At 44.6% G+C, this 21,975-nt stretch overlaps 1 protein-coding gene across 4 annotated transcripts in view; it reads right to left on the bottom strand.

Moving 5' to 3' along the window:
• brd3b (bromodomain containing 3b) overlaps positions 1-21,975 on the bottom strand; it is a 42,270-nt gene that overhangs the window by 12,249 nt on the left and 8,046 nt on the right. For 2 of the 4 annotated variants that reach the window (XM_079515638.1, XM_079515639.1), the window contains exons 2-10: positions 18,945-19,266; positions 18,057-18,168; positions 14,323-14,460; positions 13,427-13,577; positions 10,040-10,230; positions 3,992-4,300; positions 3,513-3,638; positions 2,722-2,856; positions 19-201 (exon numbers count right to left, since the gene is read on the bottom strand). In XM_079515638.1, coding sequence (XP_079371764.1) covers positions 19-201; positions 2,722-2,856; positions 3,513-3,638; positions 3,992-4,300; positions 10,040-10,230; positions 13,427-13,577; positions 14,323-14,460; positions 18,057-18,168; positions 18,945-19,048 — 1,449 coding nt within the window. In that variant the 5' untranslated portion in view covers positions 19,049-19,266. The remainder of the gene's footprint in view (positions 1-18; positions 202-2,721; positions 2,857-3,512; positions 3,639-3,991; positions 4,301-10,039; positions 10,231-13,426; positions 13,578-14,322; positions 14,461-18,056; positions 18,169-18,944; positions 19,267-21,975) is intronic. The other 2 variants (XM_079515640.1, XM_079515641.1) reach the window with 1 other exon arrangement.

Below are 21,975 nucleotides of genomic sequence, written 5' to 3'. Positions count from 1 at the left end.
TGGTCGATAGCAACCAACCTGTTCCTGCAGCTCGGCCAATCGTGTGGCCCGTTCCTCCTCAGAGTCTGACGATTCGTCGGAGGAGGAATTGTTGCTACTGTCAGAGGAGGCGGTGCTTTTACTGACCAATGGCGTTGTAGACGGAACCGAGGCCTCAGAACCCTCGTCTGGAATCTTAGCGAACCGCATCTCAAACACGTCCTGCAGACAGACAGGCAGAGAGACAGACAGGCAGAGAGACAGACAGGCAGAGAGAGACAGGCAGGTAGGCAGACAGAGAGAGAGACAGACAGTCACACACACAGAGAGAGACAGACAGACAGGCAGAGAGACAGACAGGCAGACAGCCAGAGAGACAGACAGACAGACAGGTAGACAGACAGACAGACATGTCAAACCACTCATTCCCATTGGTGGGTCATGGACTCATTTGTATGGGTCATTTTATTGTTTGTTTTCTCCATTTTGTTTTTAATTAACATCACTAGACCTGTACGTGCCCGTCGCAGTCGGCCACCGGCCTTTCATTGTTGCCGTTTTGTCAAACGGCAGTCCTCAATTTGAGACGTGTGTTGCTGTGTGGGCTATGCAACGATGGCTTGTTGTCAGCCTGGATTCATTTGACACAGCACACAGTTGGAGATCTCTGTGGCTGTGTGTGTGTGGCTGTGTGTGAGGATCTCTGTGCCTGTGTGTGAGGATCTCTGTGGCTGTGTGTGAGGATCTCTGTGGCTGTGTGGCTGTGTGTGAGGATCTCTGTGGCTGTGTGTGAGGATCTCTGTGCCTGTGTGGCTGTGTGTGAGGATCTCTGTGGCTGTGTGGCTGTGTGTGAGGATCTCTGTGCCTGTGTGTGAGGATCTCTGTGGCTGTGTGTGAGGATCTCTGTGGCTGTGTGGCTGTGTGTGAGGATCTCTGTGGCTGTGTGTGAGGATCTCTGTGCCTGTGTGGCTGTGTGTGAGGATCTCTGTGCCTGTGTGCCTGTGTGTGAGGATCTGTGTGGCTGTGTGTGAGGATCTCTGTGGCTGTGTGGCTGTGTGTGAGGATCTCTGTGGCTGTGTGTGAGGATCTCTGTGGCTGTGTGTGAGGATCTCTGTGGCTGTGTGTGGATCTCTGTGGCTGTGTGTGAGGATCTCTGTGCCTGTGTGTGAGGATCTCTGTGGCTGTGTGCCTGTGTGTGTGAAGAGTGCAACCTGGCTGTGAGAAGTGGGCAAACTGACTGTGAAAAGTGTACTTGGCAATCAATTCAGCCCACTGGCAGAGCCTGATTGGTTGAGCCTCAATTGGCTGAGGCAGAGGCTGAAAATTGGACAGGTGAGGGGATTTAGGCTGATTAGGCCCACGGGCAGAGCCTGAGCAGAGCCTTTTGTGGTGGTTCTGGAGAACCGTGGGTCCGACCGACTCGATACCTGGCACTGCACTCCCCGGTCCGCCCCGGTAACAAGATGTGCATATGCACGCTCTACAGGGGGGGGGGGGAACAACGCCTGTTCATACTACAACATGACGTCACTGAGCCGCGGTGGTAAGAGACTCACCCAAACACATCTCTCTGTTTTTACTAAAACTACAACATGACGACACTGAGCCACGGTGGTAAGAGACTCACCCAAACACATCTCTCTGTTTTTACTAAAACTACAACATGACGTCACTGAGCCGCGGTGGTAAGAGACTCACCCAAACACATCTCTCTGTTTTTACTAAAACTACAACATGACGTCACTGAGCCGCGGTGGTAAGAGACTCACCCAAACACATCTCTCTGTTTTTACTAAAAACTACAACATGACGTCACTGAGCCGCGGTGGTAAGAGACTCACCCAAACACATCTCTGTTTTTACTAAAACTAAAACATGACGTCACTTTCTCTCTTTGAACTTTTTGAGTGGTGTAAACCACTCCTACAACTGGCTTTTTTGAGTGGTGTAAACCACTCCTACAACTGGCTTTTGTTGAGTGGTGTAAACCACTCCTACAACTGGCTTTTTTGAGTGGTGTAAACCACTCCTACAACTGGCTTTTGTGTGCATAAAAAAATGAGCATGGTTGCTATGTTCAAAATAATTTCTGACGTAATTAAATCACACCCGGGTGAACTGGATGACCGTAGCAACCGTGGTCATTTTCTCTGCGCAGAAACAGCCAGTTGTGAAATCACATCCGGGTGTGATTTCATTACGTCAGATCAGAGCTGATCAGGCTACATAATACCTTACCTTATTTCATTACGTCAGACATTACGTCAGACCACAGCTGATCATGCTATATAAAACCTTACACCACTCAGTTCACACGGGTGTGATTTTTTTTTCTATATGTGTCGCGGCTGGTGCTGAGGAATGAGCTGGGTGGGTTGTATTTGTAGTTTTGGGTGTAGTTAGCTGTAGTTTCCTGGCCATAGCGACCACCTCATGGTCGGGTGGGTTGTATTTGTAGTTTTGGGTGTAGTTAGCTGTAGTTTCCTGGCCATAGCGACCACCTCATGGTCGGGTGGGTTGTATTTGTAGTTCTGGGTGTAGTTAGCTGTAGTTTCCTGGCCATAGCGACCACCTCATGGTCGGGTGGGTTGTATTTGTAGTTCTGGGTGTAGTTAGCTGTAGTTTCCTGGCCATAGCGACCACCTGTTGTATTTGTAGTTCTGGGTGTAGTTACCTGTAGTTTCCTGGCCATAGCGACCACCTGTTGTATTTGTAGTTCTGGGTGTAGTTAACTGTAGTTACCTGTAGTTTCCTGGCCATAGCGACCACCTCGTGGTCGGGTGGGTTGTATTTGTAGCAATTGGAGAACATTAACCGGACGTCCGTGGCGAAGCTCTGCGGGTCCGTGTACCCCGTCTCCCTGCCGTCCATCTTTTTCTACAACACATTCAACACGTTCGTTACACTTTCAATTTATTTGAATGCATTTTATTTACAATTTAAAAACTTGCCATGAAAACCAACACTAACTCTGACCACTCAGGTGCATCGGGTGTAAATCAGTGTTGATTTAGTCGACTGAAACCATGACGAAAAATGTCCGTCGACTACCTTTTTTCACTGACGAAAACTAAATGGAAACTAAGCTGTCATTTTACACTGAAAATAGCAGATCTACAAGCTCACGACACGTCGTAGATCGCCTATTTTCAGCAAGTGTAAAATCAGCCATTACGACGGCAGCAAGGCCCGCCAAAACACATTTTAGTCGACTAAATCAACTGTAGATTTATTCGACTAAAATGTTATGATATTTAGTCGACCAAAATTAGACGAACACAAAAAACATTCGAGGTGACAAAATTCACTGTGAAAATCAACACTGGTGTAAATGTTACCCTACAGGGTGTAAATGTTACCCTGACAGAGCTGAGGTCCATGGGGTGTAAATAATACCTTACAGGGTGTAAATTACAGGGTGTAAATGTCACCCTGACAGGGTGTAAATAATACCCTGACAGGGTGTAAATGTTACCCTGACAGAGCTGAGGTCCATGGGGTGTAAATGTTACCCTACAGGGTGTAAACCTCACCCTGACAGAGCTGAGGTCCATGGGGTGTTTGATGATGTCGTGGTAGTCGTGCAGCTCTAATGCCTGGGCGTCCACAGGCTTGTAGAACGGCCAGGCGTACGCCGCGTGCTTCTTGGACAGCATCTCCTGCAGGAAGCACCAAATATGGATATAAATTAATGACATCTCTTTCAGGTAGACCAGGCACGTAGCGTGGATCAGAGCCATCTAATAGAAGAGTTAGGACATTGAGGGGGCAGAAACCCAGAGCCATCTAATAGAAGAGTTAGGACATTGAGGGGGCAGAAACCCAGAGCCATCTAATAGAAGAGTTAGGACATTGAGGGGGCAGAAACCGAGCGCTGTTCCTGCAGCCTGAACTGAGACAAGCTGGAGTTGGAAATACATTGTTTTCAACGAGGGCGGCGCAAATAAGAGCTATTTTAAGCATGTGTGCAACATAACAACTGTTTTAAAGAGGATAAAACGAGTCATCGTACCTTCAGGATGGTGTCGCAGTGCTTCATCTGCTCGCCCAGCTTCGGGCCCTTCCTCCCTCCTCCTCCTCCTCCTCCTCCTCCTCCCCCCACTCCTCCGGCTCCTCCCACCTCCCCTAGCCCCTCCTCCGCCGGCCCCCCGGCCTCCTTCTTATTGGTCTTGGCGGGACGGGAGGAGGTCTCCCGGCGCTTGGCCGGCTTGGCTCCTCCTCCTCCTCCATCCTGATTGGACGAGGGCGAGTCGGCCCGCCCCGCGGAGATGGCCGACGTGGTGGGCGTGGTCGTGTCCGCTTTCCTCTTCACGCCTTTCTTCTGTTAAAACACAGATTAACAAACCCACAGATAAACTCTTCACTCCTTTCTTCTGTTAAAACACAGATTAACAAAAACCCACAGATTAACTCTTCACTCCTTTCTTCTGTTAAAACACAGATTAACAAACCCACAGATTAACTCTTCACTCCTTTCTTCTGTTAAAACACAGATTAACAAAAACCCACAGATTAACTCTTCACTCCTTTCTTCTGTTAAAACACAGATTAACAAACCCACAGATTAACTCTTCACTCCTTTCTTCTGTTAAAACACAGATTAACAAAAACCCACAGATTAACTCTTCACTCCTTTCTTCTGTTAAAACACAGATTAACAAACCCACAGATTAACTCTTCACTCCTTTCTTCTGTTAAAACACAGATCTATAAACCCATGGATCACTCCTTTCATCTGTTAAAACACAGATCTATAAACCCATGGATCACTCCTTCTGTTAAAACACAGATCTATAAACCCATGGATCACTCCTGTTAAAACACAGATCTATAAACCCATGGATCACTCCTGTTAAAACACAGATCTATAAACCCATGGATCACTCCTCCTGTTAAAACACAGATCTATAAACCCATGGATCACTCCTTCTGTTAAAACACAGATCTATAAACCCATGGATCACTCCTTCTGTTAAAACACAGATCTATAAACCCATGGATCACTCCTGTTAAAACACAGTTCTATAAACCCATGGATCACTCCTTCTGTTAAAACACAGATCTATAAACCCATGGATCACTCCTCCTGTTAAAACACAGATCTATAAACCCATGGATCACTCCTTCTGTTAAAACACAGATCTATAAACCCATGGATCACTCCTTCCTTCTGTTAAAACACAGTTCTATAAACCCATGGATCACTCCTTCTGTTAAAACACAGATCTATAAACCCATGGATCACTCCTCCTGTTAAAATACAGATCTATAAACCCATGGATCACTCCTTCTGTTAAAACACAGATCTATAAACCCATGGATCACTCCTCCTGTTAAAACACAGTTCTATAAACCCATGGATCACTCCTCCTGTTAAAACACAGATCTATAAACCCATGGATCACTCCTTCTGTTAAAACACAGATCTATAAACCCATGGATCACTCCTCCTGTTAAAACACATTTCTATAAACCCATGGATCACTCCTGTTAAAACACAGATCTATAGACCCATGGATCACTCCTGTTAAAACACAGAGCTATAGAGCACCAAAGTCCTGACGTCACTGTCAGTAGAGGGCGCCAGTCCACAGGTTTGTGTACTTTTTATTTGCATTGTAATCCCCATAGGGGGATTTTAGATCTCTTCATATAAGAACTGTGTTTGAAAAATAAACCGATCATCCCGGCCTTTTCACTCATATGGATATGAAGCATCGACTGAAGGTGGAAATGTACAAATATACCCAAAGAGTAACAAAATAAGGGCTAGAAACGACACACTTCATGACCATATAATGAGTAGGAACACTTCATGACCATATATAGAGTAGGAACACTTCATGACCATATATAGAGTAGGAAGTAGTCCTACTCTATATAGACAGAGAGCTTTGCCTTCTGGCTCAACTCTCTTTTCGTCACAACAGTGAGAGGTACAGCGACTGCAATACCGCCCCTGCCGCTCCGATTCTCCGGCTGATCTCCTTCTCCGTCCTCCCCTCACTCGTGAACAAGACCCTGACATACTCAAACTCCTTCACCTGGGGTAATGTTGTGCTATAAACGCCGCTTACAAAATATATGTTTTGGTTGAATTTACATACAGAGTTAAATCATTGCAAAACATCTGCATTTGGCTACTTAACCCATTTTGGACTGAGGTTGATAAAAAAAAGGCTTCTAAATCAAAAAAAAAATCTGAAAAACCTTGTCAGTGGTGCTCAACCTTTTTCATGTCAAGAAGCAAATATTTTAGTTAAAAATGTTCGCTCTGAAAAATATATTCAATGATTTGCGTCACATTTTAACGATTTTTCAAAAATAGCAGACCTACAAGCTCTTAGCGCGCCAGATTTTTCAAAAATAGCAGACCTACAAGCTCTTAGCGCGCCACTCGGTGGCGCGCTACGAGTTCACTTCTGAGTTCACTTCCGTGTTCACTTCTGTGGTCTCTTAACATTACACCTAGCTACATGTTTAAGCATTTATTTCATATTTACATGTCTTCTGTGGTCTCTAACATTACACCTAGCTACATGTTTAAGCATTTATTTCATATTTACATGTCTTCTGTGGACTCTAACATAACACCTAGCTACATGTTTAAGCATTTATTTCATATTTACATGTCTTCTGTGGACTCTAACATTAAACCTAGCTACATGTTTAAGCATTTATTTCACATTTAGGCTACATGTCTTCTGTGGACTCTAACATTACACCTAGCTACATGTTTAAGCATTTATTTCATATTTACATGTCTTCTGTGGACTCTAACATAACACCTAGCTACATGTTTAAGCATTTATTTCATATTTACATGTCTTCTGTGGACTCTAACATTAAACCTAGCTACATGTTTAAGCATTTATTTCACATTTACATGTCTTCTGTGGATTCTAACATTACACCTAGCTACATGTTTAAGCATTTATTTCATATTTACATGTCTTCTGTGGACTCTAACATTAAACCTAGCTACATGTTTAAGCATTTATTTCACATTTACATGTCTTCTGTGGATTCTAACATTACACCTAGCTACATGTTTAAGCATTTAATTCATATTTACATGTCTTCTGTGGTCTCTAACATTACACCTAGCTACATGTTTAAGCATTTATTTCATATTTACATGTATTCTGTGGTCTCTAACATTACACCTAGCTACATGTTTAAGCATTTATTTCATGTTTACATGTGTTCTGTGGTCTCTAACATTACACCTAGCTACATGTTTAAGCATTTATTTCATATTTACATGTCTTCTGTGGTCTCCAACATTACACCTAGCTACATGTTTAAGCATTTATTTCATATTTACATGTATTCTGTGGTCTCTAACATTACACCTAGCTACATGTTTAAGCATTTATTTCATATTTACATGTCTTCTGTGGACTCTAACATAACACCTAGCTACATGTTTAAGCATTTATTTCATATTTACATGTCTTCTGTGGACTCTAACATTAAACCTAGCTACATGTTTAAGCATTTATTTCACATTTAGGCTACATGTCTTCTGTGGACTCTAACATTACACCTAGCTACATGTTTAAGCATTTATTTCATATTTACATGTCTTCTGTGGACTCTAACATAACACCTAGCTACATGTTTAAGCATTTATTTCATATTTACATGTATTCTGTGGTCTAACATTACACCTAGCTACATGTTTAAGCATTTATTTCATGTTTACATGTGTTCTGTGGTCTCTAACATTACACCTAGCTACATGTTTAAGCATTTATTTCATATTTACATGTCTTCTGTGGTCTCCAACATTACACCTAGCTACATGTTTAAGCATTTATTTCATATTTACATGTATTCTGTGGTCTCTAACATTACACCTAGCTACATGTTTAAGCAATTATTTCATATTTACATGTCTTCTGTGGACTCTAACATAACACCTAGCTACATGTTTAAGCATTTATTTCATATTTACATGTTTTCTGTGGACTCTAACATAACACCTAGCTACATGTTTAAGCATTTATTTCATATTTACATGTCTTCTGTGGACTCTAACATTAAACCTAGCTACATGTTTAAGCATTTATTTCACATTTAGGCTACATGTCTTCTGTGGACTCTAACATTACACCTAGCTACATGTTTAAGCATTTATTTCATATTTACATGTCTTCTGTGGACTCTAACATAACACCTAGCTACATGTTTAAGCATTTATTTCATATTTACATGTCTTCTGTGGACTCTAACATTAAACCTAGCTACATGTTTAAGCATTTATTTCACATTTACATGTCTTCTGTGGATTCTAACATTACACCTAGCTACATGTTTAAGCATTTAATTCATATTTACATGTCTTCTGTGGTCTCTAACATTACACCTAGCTACATGTTTAAGCATTTATTTCATATTTACATGTATTCTGTGGTCTCTAACATTACACCTAGCTACATGTTTAAGCATTTATTTCATGTTTACATGTGTTCTGTGGACTCTAACATAACACCTAGCTACATGTTTAAGCATTTATTTCATATTTACATGTATTCTGTGGTCTAACATTACACCTAGCTACATGTTTAAGCATTTATTTCATGTTTACATGTGTTCTGTGGTCTCTAACATTACACCTAGCTACATGTTTAAGCATTTATTTCATATTTACATGTCTTCTGTGGTCTCCAACATTACACCTAGCTACATGTTTAAGCATTTATTTCATATTTACATGTATTCTGTGGTCTCTAACATTACACCTAGCTACATGTTTAAGCAATTATTTCATATTTACATGTCTTCTGTGGACTCTAACATAACACCTAGCTACATGTTTAAGCATTTATTTCATATTTACATGTTTTCTGTGGACTCTAACATAACACCTAGCTACATGTTTAAGCATTTATTTCATATTTACATGTCTTCTGTGGACTCTAACATTAAACCTAGCTACATGTTTAAGCATTTATTTCACATTTAGGCTACATGTCTTCTGTGGACTCTAACATTACACCTAGCTACATGTTTAAGCATTTATTTCATATTTACATGTCTTCTGTGGACTCTAACATAACACCTAGCTACATGTTTAAGCATTTATTTCATATTTACATGTCTTCTGTGGACTCTAACATTAAACCTAGCTACATGTTTAAGCATTTATTTCACATTTACATGTCTTCTGTGGATTCTAACATTACACCTAGCTACATGTTTAAGCATTTAATTCATATTTACATGTCTTCTGTGGTCTCTAACATTACACCTAGCTACATGTTTAAGCATTTATTTCATATTTACATGTATTCTGTGGTCTCTAACATTACACCTAGCTACATGTTTAAGCATTTATTTCATGTTTACATGTGTTCTGTGGACTCTAACATTAAACCTAGCTACATGTTTAAGCATTTATTTCACATTTACATGTCTTCTGTGGATTCTAACATTACACCTAGCTACATGTTTAAGCATTTAATTCATATTTACATGTCTTCTGTGGTCTCTAACATTACACCTAGCTACATGTTTAAGCATTTATTTCATATTTACATGTATTCTGTGGTCTCTAACATTACACCTAGCTACATGTTTAAGCATTTATTTCATGTTTACATGTGTTCTGTGGTCTCTAACATTACACCTAGCTACATGTTTAAGCATTTATTTCATATTTACATGTCTTCTGTGGTCTCCAACATTACACCTAGCTACATGTTTAAGCATTTATTTCATATTTACATGTATTCTGTGGTCTCTAACATTACACCTAGCTACATGTTTAAGCATTTATTTCATATTTACATGTCTATTTCAGTATGTGAAGAGTCTGCCTGTGCTATTAACTCATTTGGGGGGAAAAAAAGGTTTTTCTCCTCTGGCGAAAAGCTGTAATTTACGCGATGGCAGGCTCTCAGTCAAAGCTGGTCACAAACGGTGGTTCCGTGGCTCAACCTCTCAGTCAAAGCTGGTCACAAACGGCTCAACCTCTGAATAAATAACGGACCTCGATGTGAAAAGGGTTTAAAACCACTTCGCAACAAGGAAGGGTGTTGTCGTTGGTGGTTACCTTGACGACGGGCTGCGCGGACGGCATCATGGCCGCCGGCGGCTGTGGCTGTGGAGGCGGGGCTGCGGAGACAGGGGGCGTGGTCTGGACCGGCGCCGTGGGCGTGGCCGAGATGACTGGCGTCTGGGAGGAGGGCGAGGGGGCGGGGTAGGAGGAGGGGGGCGATGCCGACGACTCGGCCGCTTGACTCACTGAAACCACATTAAAAACACAACTTCATTAGCAGTTTGCAAAAAGTACACTCAGGGTTCACACGCATTGTTAACCCATTCAGAACTGACACAAGATTCTACAAAAGTCTAAATCTAAATCCTGACAGTTTTCTGATAAACCTATGTTTCTATGTCAGTGGTGATCAACCTTTTTCATGTCAAGGACCCCCAGAATTATAGGTAATTGGCCGCCGACTCCCATCTGAAAATATGTCCTTGAAATTAAACGGGTTAAGAATCACTGCTAGAGCCGTAAAACTCTTCTCTCATGGGGGTCCCTGGCATCTCTTTTCAAATGGGGGTCCACATGCGAATGAGTGTCAATTTGGGGGTCCTTGACATGAGAAATTTGGGAACCACTGCCCTAGGATAGAAAACATCCAAATGTTTTTTGTCTAACTCATCCTTAGCAGTCAATGAGTTAGTGTGTTCATATTCTATGCTCTGTTGGTGAATTGAATACGTAGCAGCACAATGTAGTCAGTCACCTGTCACCTGGACCATATTTTTTCTGTGCTATTCTTTTAGCCTTTTAACCTCTGGTCCATTTGGTTTCCATCGTTTGACTAATGACGTATTCATTCAATCAATCAGCAGACCTGCATGTTCATTTGACTCAAATGCAAAGCTGCTCCAAACAGTCACTCCAGGGCTGTCGTTTCTGTCCACGCAGAATCAGTGCCGCCAGAAAAAACATGTCCACAAGTTACAACACGGACAAATGTGTCCGCAGTGAATTTTTGATTTTCTGCCTTAAAGGCTTTTCTAACGGGAAGCGAGGAACGCAGGCAGGGGCGTAACTACCGTGACGCAGACAACGAGACTGTGTGGGGGCCCAGAGGCAAGGGGGGCCCAGAGGCAAGGGGGGGGCCCAGAGGCAAGGGGGGCCCAGAGGCAAGGGGGGGGGCCCAGAGGCAAGGGGGGCCCAGAGGCAAGGGGGGCCCAGAGGCAAGGGGGGCCCAGAGGCCAGGGGGGCCCAGAGGCAAGGGGGGCCCAGAGGCAAGGGGGGCCCAGAGGCAAGGGGGGCCCAGAGGCAAGGGGGGCCCAGAGGCAAGGGGGGGGCCCAGAGGCAAGGGGGGGGGGGGGGCCCAGAGGCAAGGGGGGCCCAGAGGCAAGGGGGGCCCAGAGGCAAGGGGGGCCCAGAGGCCAGGGGGGCCCAGAGGCAAGGGGGGCCCAGAGGCAAGGGGGGCCCAGAGGCAAGGGGGGCCCAGAGGCAAGGGGGGCACACGCCGCCCACCCGTGGGGGCCCAGAGGCAAGGGGGGCACACGCCGCCCACCCGTGGGGGCCCAGAGGCAAGGGGGGCCCAGAGGCAAGGGGGGCCCAGAGGCAAGGGGGGCACACGCCGCCCACCCGTGGGGGTCCAGAGGCAAGGGGGGCACACGCCGCCCACCCGTGGGGGCCCAGAGGCAAGGGGGGCACACGCCGCCCACCCGTGCCCGTCTTTAAAATGAAATTATAATACAGAGATGCAATGACAGTTGAGTTGAACAAAGTTTGGCGGAGCCTGGTGGTGGCTGCTGCTATAGCACACACAGCCACACACCATACCATATGCAAAGGCAACATGTGCCCCCCCTCCCTCCCAACAGCTCTGTTAGAGCGTAGGGCTGTAGTCTAATAATGTGAAGGAAGTCAGTAGTGTCTGTGTCACTCGCGGATCAGCCTGCGTCAGGGCCCAGTGACGTCTAGTTACGCCACTGAACGCAGGCGTTGTTGTCTGGATCAACGACAGGTCTCCTCCAGGTCTGCTCCAGAGGGGCGCGAAAACGCAAAAACAGAATCCAGGTCTGGTGAGTCGGGGGGGTGTGCACGTAATAAGCATGCGCGCAACAAATTCACGGGACTGCGCTCAACGTAAATACGCTTGCGTTGTCGCACTGCGATTTCTCCCCAGTGCGGGTCTCATTGAAAATGAACCATAGGCTCGCTTCACCTTTGAAAGGCCCTTATAGCACCATTATAATGTTCTTATTTTGATCATAACACCAACTTACTTAACACCAAGTCTCCAGGCTTTCTTCAGAATGTGTATGACACTGATTTACTACGACATTTTTTCTAAATTTCGATGCCACAATTTTGCAACCCAACGGACTGACCTCATGCTTCCTTCAGTGAGCAGGCCGCTTCTTTTCACCTGACAGGGGGGGGGGGGGGGGGGTGTTTTGCCCTCCCTGGAGCACATATACGCTCCAGAGGCGGAGAAAGGGGCGTCTACGTTTATATGTCTGTAGAGCGTCGCAGCCCCCCCCCCCCCCCCCCCCCCCCCCCGAGAGACCAGGAAAATAAATCCCTGTTCATTTTCCTCATAGACTTTTCAGAAAGTTTTTAAATTTATTTAAAGACGTTTACGCCGCAGACAAAGCCAACTCTTGTCGTGACAAATCCTGACAACAAACACAATGTTTTGGGCCAAACAAAGAATTAGAAAGTAGAAAAAAACCCTTTTTTTGTTGTTTTTCTTCTTTGTAATTATTTGTTTGGTCCAAAATATTGTGTTTGTTGTCATGATTTGTCACGACTCGAGTTGGCTTCGTACGACGCTTAAAAGGTCTTTAATTAAATACTTTTTTGAAATGTCCATGGGAAAAATGCATTGGGGTTCATTTCCTGGGCCTGGCGTCGTCATGAAAGGGGGCGGGACTGCAACACTCTATGGTCTAGTCCTATTGGATGAACTTGTACCTGGGGTGGGCGGGGCAGCCGGCCTATGGTCTAGTCCTATTGGATGAACTTGTACCTGGGGTGGGCGTGGCAGCCGGTCTATGGTCTAGTCCTATTGGATGAAGAGGTACCTGGGGTGGGCGGGGCAGCCGGTCTATGGTCTAGTCCTATTGGATGAACTTGTACCTGGGGTGGGCGGGGCAGCCGGCCTATGGTCTAGTCCTATTGGATGAAGAGGTACCTGGGGTGGGCGGGGCAGCCGGTCTATGGTCTAGTCCTATTGGATGAAGAGGTACCTGGGGTGGGCGGGGCAGCCGGTCTATGGTCTAGTCCTATTGGATGAAGAGGTACCTGGGGTGGGCGGGGCAGCCGGTCTATGGTCTAGTCCTATTGGATGAAGAGGTACCTGGGGTGGGCGGGGCAGCCGGTCTATGGTCTAGTCCTATTGGATGAAGAGGTACCTGGGGTGGGCGGGGCAGCCGGTCTATGGTCTAGTCCTATTGGATGTACCTGGGGTGAGCGGGGCAGCCGGCTTGCTCTTGTTGGCCTTGCTCTTGGGGGCGGGGGGCAGCAGGGCCACCTCCTCCTGGGGCATCTGGGCCACCTTCTGGAGGAAGATCTTCTCCAGAGCCTGGGCCATGAGGACGATGTCATCTGTAGGCTGGGGGACATCACACACACACACATTAACACCCCGAGCGGCAAGGACGGAGTTCACAGTAACAGGTTCCGTCCATCCGACGTGTCCACACGTCACAGGGAATCAGAGTAAAAGCGGCCATGTTTTCCCGGCACCCCAGAGCTCCTATTTTGAAGGACTCCCAGGACTGATTGGGTTAACACCCTGAGTGGCAAGGACGGAGTTCTCCGTTCTATCAATTAGTAACGCCCAGCGCTCGGGACGGAGATTGATAAAAAGGACGGAGATTTATTCATATCAAAACCGATTGCATCGCTCCACAGGCTGGGAGCGTCTGTTGCGCAACATTCAATGTTATTTTCCAGTGGGACGTCATCGAAAATGTCCCCCACCCCATTTTAGCCGACGAGACCAATAATCTTAAAACGTGAATAACTCTTGATCTAAATCATTCCGTCCAATTCTAAGAAAAGATCCTGTGTTAGACGGCCCACCGCGGTCCCGTCGCTAGTCGCTTTAGATTTAATCATACCTCCCGTTGTTGTCGATCGCCTCTAGAGTGTTTTGGCTACATCTAGCTGCTTCAGCCACATCCGGAATAACATCCGGTCCGTCTGTAAATGTGCTCCGCTGCTATAAATCGCTGGGCGTTCTGATTTAATGGATTAAATAACCTCTGATTTAATGGATTAAATAACCCCGGGCGTTCGGGTTGTTAGGAATGGCAATATAACATGGAGTTACTTGTTATAAATGTAACAGTTACCTTGTTATAAATGTAACAGTTTGTAAACATGGTGTTGAAGTCCTGCATGGCCTCGCTGGCGCTCCAGTAATAGTTGTTCTCCAGCCTCTTCTTTATCGTCCCCATGTCCATCGGGTTCTTGATCACCTTGTGGTAGTCCTAGGAACAACAACAAACACCTTGATCACCTTGTGGTAGTCCTAGGAACAACAACAAACACCTTGATCACCTTGTGGTAGTCCTAGGAACAACAACAAACACCTTGATCACCTTGTGGTAGTCCTAGGAACAACAACAAACACCTTGATCACCTTGTGGTAGTCCTAGGAACAACAACAAACACCTTGATCACCTTGTGGTAGTCCTAGGAACAACAACAAACACCTTGATCACCTTGTGGTAGTCCTAGGAACAACAACAAACACCTTGATCACCTTGTGGTAGTCCTAGGAACAACAACAAACACCTTGATCACCTTGTGGTAGTCCTAGGAACAACAACAAACACCTTGATCACCTTGTGGTAGTCCTAGGAACAACAACAAACACCTTGATCACCTTGTGGTAGTCCTAGGAACAACAACAAACACCTTGATCACCTTGTGGTAGTCCTAGGAACAACAACAAACACCTTGATCACCTTGTGGTAGTCCTAGGAACAACAACAAACACCTTGATCACCTTGTGGTAGTCCTAGGAACAACAACAAACACCTTGATCACCTTGTGGTAGTCCTAGGAACAACAACAAACACCTTGATCACCTTGTGGTAGTCCTAGGAACAACAACAAACAGATCACCTTGTGGTAGTCCTAGGAACAACAACAAACACCTTGATCACCTTGTGGTAGTCCTAGGAACAACAACAAACAGATCACCTTGTGGTAGTCCTAGGAACAACAAGAAACAGATCACCTTGTGGTAGTCCTAGGAACAACAAGAAACACCTTGATCACCTTGTGGTAGTCCTAGGAACAACAAACACAAATATAGCTGCAAGCAGCGATAAAGTTCTTGATCACCTTGTAGTAGTCCTAGGAACAACAAGAAACAGATCACCTTGTGGTAGTCCTAGGAACAACAAACACATAAATATAGCTGCAAGCAGCGATAAGGTCGTTGATCACCATGTGGTAGTCCTAGGAACAACAAGAAACAAATCACCTTGTGGTAGTCCTAGGAACAACAACAAACACATAAATATAGCTGCAAGCAGCGATAAGGTTCTTGATCACCTTGTGGTAGTCCTAGGAACAACAACAAACACATAAATGTAGCTGCAAGCAGCGATAAGGTGGGGCCAAGAAAGAAGACAATACACAATAAGAACAATATGCACAAATAGTAAGAGAAATCTATGAAAATCTGGGAACTAAATCGTTACCAAGAAATGTCTTCACCAATGTGTTTCTAAAGGTGTCTAATAACATGTACTAAAAGTTTGAAATTCAACTCCCGTGGGAAAATTGAGTTATTAGCATAATATGTGACCATACCCATAACATCCTATATAAGGCAAAAAAGTCCAAATTTCATCATTCTTTAAGTAGCATGTGACATATGAAACTAGGGTGATTTCATGATTCTGAATCCATTCCAAGCATTAGTTTTGCACAAAAAACACTCCTTGGGAGGAAAACGGCCACACAAACGTGATGAGGTCAGCACATTTGGTCAACTGGATATGGCCTAATTTAGCCCAAGGAGTGTTTTTTGTGCAAAACTAATGCTTGGAATGGATTCAGAATCATGAAATCACCCTAGTTTCATATGTCACATGCTACTTAAAGAATGATGAAATTTGGACTGTTTTGCCTTATATAGGATGTTATGGGTATGGTCACATATTATGCTAATAACTCAATTTTCCCATGAGAGTTGAATTTCAAACTTTTAGTACATGTTATTAGACACCTTTAGAAACACATTGGTGAAGAAATTTCTTGGTAACGATTTAGTTCCCAGATTGGTCAAATACCTGATAAAATGCCCTTACTAAAAGAAGAATCATGGGCTGAGTGTTCGGTACCCGGATTTGAACACACGACCTTGTGGTCGAAGGGCAAGAGCTCTACTGACTGAGCTACACGGAGACAATCAGTGACCACATTGTAAACAACAAAACCATTCCGTATTTTGGTTAACAAGTATGCGTGTCCTCATTTTGGGCATGTCATTATGGATTACCGCTGTTCATGTTTTCACGTACAAACTTCTCTTCAACCGGGATTTCAGATAATGGTCCATAGATTGTGTGTAGGACGTTTCACGCAAATTGCTCAAGAATGGAGGCAGAAAGTCAGGTATAAGCATTTTTCAAACTGCTCAAAATGGTGGAAAGTCTGAGGGCGGAGCTTACTTGTCAAAGTGACAGATGTGTTCCCCATGAGTCAAGGAACATGTGGAAACAAGTGCCATGAATTTTGGCCAAACAAAGCATGCGTTATCAAAGGTTTCATTTTCAAACAATTTCAAACAATCGCCCCCCCTTTGGCCAATTGGAGTAAGACTGCTTTCAGTGCTATTTGGCATGACCCTCTACTATACTGTAAAGTGAGATAAGCATGTGACGCTGCATGTATGTATTATAGGCAGAAGAAGAATTTTCACAAACCAGCAATAGGCCTATCTCACAGCATTTCCCCACCCCCTTTTGGAGCTAATGGTGTTATTTTTTCTGCGGTCCATAGACTTCCATGTTAAAAGAGGTATTTTCACAAGCCACAAACTACCGTTTTGTAAAGGTAAGGTTTATTCTACTTATTTGAGTTGTTATACCATTGTGTTTTCTTCACATTATTCTTCACATTAAAAGTCGTTGACATTTTAACACATTGTGCCCAAGACGTCTGTGGACGTCTTTGGTATTACCGCACGGGCAGAGCCCAAGACGTCTGTGGACGTCTTTAAAAAAAAAAAAATATATATATATATATATATATATATATATATATTTTTTTTTTTATATATATTATTTTTAATAAAAAATCAAAAAAATCAAAACAATGACTTTTTTTTTTTTAATACGTGGTGCCAACGTTTGTGTTTTCGCCATTGAGAATGCATTTGGCGTTTAAATTAAATAACTCAGAAACTATAAAACGTTTCAAAGTAAAAAGTTCCAGCATGTGTCTCCACAGTCAGCTGAATTATAAAAAATGTGAATGGATTTTCTAGGTGAAAGTGATTTTTGGGCAGTTTTGGGTGGGCTTAGATTCTCCAGAGAAAAAAAAAGTGTAAATGCTAATGTTAAATGACACCACTAGCTACCGGAAGGGGGCGTGGAAAGGGGGCTGTGAGATAGGCCTATTGTCATTGGCTCATAAAAACTTAATTTTTTCACAAAATGTACTACGATTTTTCCGTATAGGTCCAAAGTTCACGTGTAGACGTTTTTGTGCATTTTGATCAAAGATCCTGGGAGGTGATACATTTTAACTGTTTTTCATATAATTAAAAATGGCGGGTGATCTAAAGGTCAGAGGTCAAAAGTCAGAACACGAAAGTTGTCCGGCATGAGGAGACACATATGTGTATCGAAGTGTCATTGCCAACGGTCAAACGGTTCATGAGCTATGCACGTTCAAAGTTTGCATTTTCACGAAAACCGACTGCACGGTTCAGTCAGAACTGCTATTTTTGGCAGAAGAAGAAGAAGAAGAAAAAAAAAACACAAAAACAATAAGTGACCAAAGTCACTTTGTGACTTCTTGGTCCCTTAATAACAATAATAACAATAATAACAATACTACTCACAGCCAGACAGAGCTTGATGGCGTCCACAGGCAGGTAGAACGGCCAGGCGAACTGATGCTTCCACAGCGTCTTAACCACCACGTTCTGCATGTACTGCAGCTGATTGGTCTTCCTGAAGGAGTGGGCGGAGCAACAACAACATACGATTAAATCACTGCAGCTGATTGGTCTTCCTGATTGAGTGGACACGCCCCCTCATCTAGACTGAGTGGACACGCCCCCCTCGTCTAGACTGAGTGGACACGTTTTCCCCTAGAACCTCCCCCTAGAAGCAAAGATATGAGTTAAAAACACTCGCTCTGAAATAATATATATTCAAAGATTTGCGCTTCAGTCACACGAGAGAGACTCGGAGTAGAACCGCTGCTCCTTCGCCTGGAAAGGTGGTTCGGGCATCTGGTTAGGATGCCTCTCGGGTGTCTCCCTAGGGAGGTCCTCGACGCACGTCCCACTGGGAGGAGACCCCGGGGTAGACCAAGGATCACGTCCGACTGGGAGGAGACCCCGGGGCAGACCAAGGATCACGTCCCACTGGGAGGAGACCCCAGACCAAGGCGGGGTCACCAAGGCGCAGTTGGACGAAACACATCGACTCACTGGCCTTGGAACGTCTCAGGATCCCCCAGGAGGAAGTCACTAATGTTGCTCTGGAGGAGAGGGAAGTCTGGAGCTCTCTGGTGGAGCTGTTGCCCCCGCGACCCGACTACGGATAAGTGGTTGAAGATGGATGGATGGATGGATTTGCGCTACATTTTCACGATTTTTCAAAAATAGCAGATCTGCTATTTTTCAACAGCTAAAGTATAACATAATGCTTAAAACACCAAAAGGGGTTCCCGCCCTGAATGGGTTAAACGCTGTAAAGGTCACAAAGGTCACGCTACGTACCTGCCCGGCTTGGTGGCGTTGGTGACCTCGGGAGGGGAGGGGTTTGTGACGGTTGGGGGCGTGGGGGAGGGGGCGGCGGCCTCGGGGGGCGGGGCGTCCGACATGGCGACCAGGACGGCGACAGTGGCGTTGCTATGGCGACGTCCGGCCCGCTAGGCAGCGGTCAACCTATGAACCTCTCTCTCTCTCTCGCTCTCTCTCGCTCGCTCGGTGTAGGGACGATGATGGATCCAGTCCAGTGGGGGGGGGGGGGAGGGGGGGGGCGACGTCACGTTCAGCTGCGAATTTCCTCGTCCATCATCGCACGACCTCTTGACCTCTGCTGCATGAAAAGCGTGCATGCGTGCGCGCACACACAAACACACACACACACACACACACACACACACACACAAACACACAATTAACAATTAACAATTTAGGCTTCATCCTGAGCGACTTGAAGGCCTGTTCAGAGTAGACATGAGACACGGTGACGTCATGTTGTAGTTTTAGTAAAAACAGAGACCACCGCGGGCGGCTCAGTGATGTCATGTTGTAGTTTTAGTAAAAACAGAGACCACCGCGGGCGGCTCAGTGATGTCATGTTGTAGTTTTAGTAAAAACAGAGACCACCGCGGGCGGCTCAGTGATGTCATGTTGTAGTTTTAGTAAAAACAGAGACCACCGCGGCTCAGTGATGTCATGTTGTAGTTTTAGTAAAAACAGAGACCACCACGGCTCAGTGATGTCATGTTGTAGTTTTAGTAAAAACAGAGACCACCGCGGCTCAGTGATGTCATGTTGTAGTTTTAGTAAAAACAAAGACCACCGCGGCTCAGTGATGTCATGTTGTAGTTTTAGTAAAAACAGAGACCACCGCGGCTCAGTGACGTCATGTTGTAGTTTTAGTAAAAACAGAGAGTGTGTTTGGGTGAGCGAGTGGTGACCACAACGCCACTCAATGACGTCATGTTGTAGTTTTCGGGTGGTCACCTCTTCAGTATGAATGAATAGGCCGTTACAGTAAGCAAGAACAACACACACACGGTTGGTAATACATCAAATACATGTAGTCATCAAGGGTCAGTTTAACAGTAGAAGAACTGCTCATCCTGGCATCTGTCTACACTACAGACAGACAGACAGACAGACAGACAGACAGACAGACAGACAGACGCGGAAAGGTTAGACCGGACATCGCCGGGAACCGCAACGCTTTCCAGTGCGCGGGCCCTTCTCTCGGGACGAACCCATTCCAGGGCGCGGGCCCTTCTCTCGGGACGAACCCATTCCAGGGCGCCCTGCCCTTCACAAAGAAAAGAGAACTCTTCCCGGGGCTGCCGCCGGCTTTTCCGGGGTCGTTTGCTTTACCGCAATGGGCGCATCGCGGCGCCTGTCTCCACCTTCCAGGTTCGGGGATCTGAACCCGACTCCCTTTCGAGCGGACGCAAAACCGTATAAACACAACGTATCTGTCTAAACACCTGAACGTGTCCAGAGCTCTGTCTTCTATAAACACAACACCAGATATCTGTCTAAACACCTGAACGTGTCCAGAGAGCTCTGTCTTCTATAAACACAACACCAGATATCTGTCTAAACACCTGAACGTGTCCAGAGCGCTCTGTCTTCTATAAACACAACACCAGATATCTGTCTAAACACCTGAACATGTCCAGAGCTCTGTCTTCTATAAACACAACACCAGATATCTGTCTAAACACCTGAACGTGTCCAGAGAGCTCTGTCTTCTATAAACACAACACCAGATATCTGTCTAAACACCTGAACGTGTCCAGAGCTCTGTCTTCTATAAACACAACACCAGATATCTGTCTAAACACCTGAACGTGTCCAGAGAGCTCTGATTCTATAAACACAACACCAGATATCTGTCTAAACACCTGGACGTGTCCAGAGCTCTGTCTTCTATAAACACAACACCAGATATCTGTCTAAACACCTGAACGTGTCCAGAGCGCTCTGTCTTCTATAAACACAACACCAGATATCTGTCTAAACACCTGAACGTGTCCAGAGCGCTCTGTCTTCTATAAACACAACACCAGATATCTGTCTAAACACCTGAACGTGTCCAGAGCTCTGTCTTCTATAAACACAACACCAGATATGTGTCTAAACACCTGAACGTGTCCAGAGCTCTGTCTTCTATAAACACAACACCAGATATCTGTCTAAACACCTGAACGTGTCCAGAGCTCTGTCTTCTGCTCTGTGGAATGTAAAATAACTTAAAGCTGCTATAAGCAATAATATGTCCAAATTTTAATGACCTTTTTGTTTATTTTTTGGTATTCAGACAGCCAGCAATCGGTAAAACGCTCCCAAAACAAATTAGTCTCTGTGACACATCTAGGGGCCGCAATCTGCATTCAAATATTTTCCTAGAAGCTTTTGTCATTGGTCGGGAAAAAAAAAACAGGTCGCAATGACTAACCAATCAGGAAGTAGACAGGTAAATCGACCAATGACAAAGCTTCTAGGAACATCTTTGAATGCAGATTGCGGCCCCTAGATGTGTCACAGAGACTACATTGTTTTTGGGAGCGTTCTACCGATTGCTGGCTGTCTGAATACCATAAAAGAAAAGAAAGAAGAGGTCATTCAAATTTGGACTTATTATTGCTTATAGCAACCTCTTAACACATTGAGAGCCCACGCAAAACTGCCCAAAATCACTTTCACCTAGAAAATCCATTCACATTTTTTATAATTCAGCTGACTGTGGAGACACATGCTGGAACTTTTTACTTTGAAATGTTTTATAGTTTCTGAGTTATTTAATTTAAACGCCAAATGCATTCTCAATGGCGAAAACACAAACTTTGGCACCACGTGTTAAAAAAAAAGTGTTTTGATTTTTCAGATTTTTTTTTAATAAAATAAAATAAAATAAAAATACCAATTGGGTCTCCATTGACCCGCTGAGCGCTGTTCAGAGGTGGACAGCCACTGCCCCCACCGGCGGGGGCAATGGGGCTCAAGAGGTTAAGAGTTTACCTACAGTTGGAGGCCATCGATATTGTCC

Source organism: Electrona antarctica (assembly GCF_951216825.1).
Source record: "Electrona antarctica genome assembly, chromosome: 12".
Classification (NCBI taxonomy): domain Eukaryota; kingdom Metazoa; phylum Chordata; class Actinopteri; order Myctophiformes; family Myctophidae; genus Electrona; species Electrona antarctica.
This window is presented reverse-complemented; position numbering and strand designations above follow the sequence as displayed.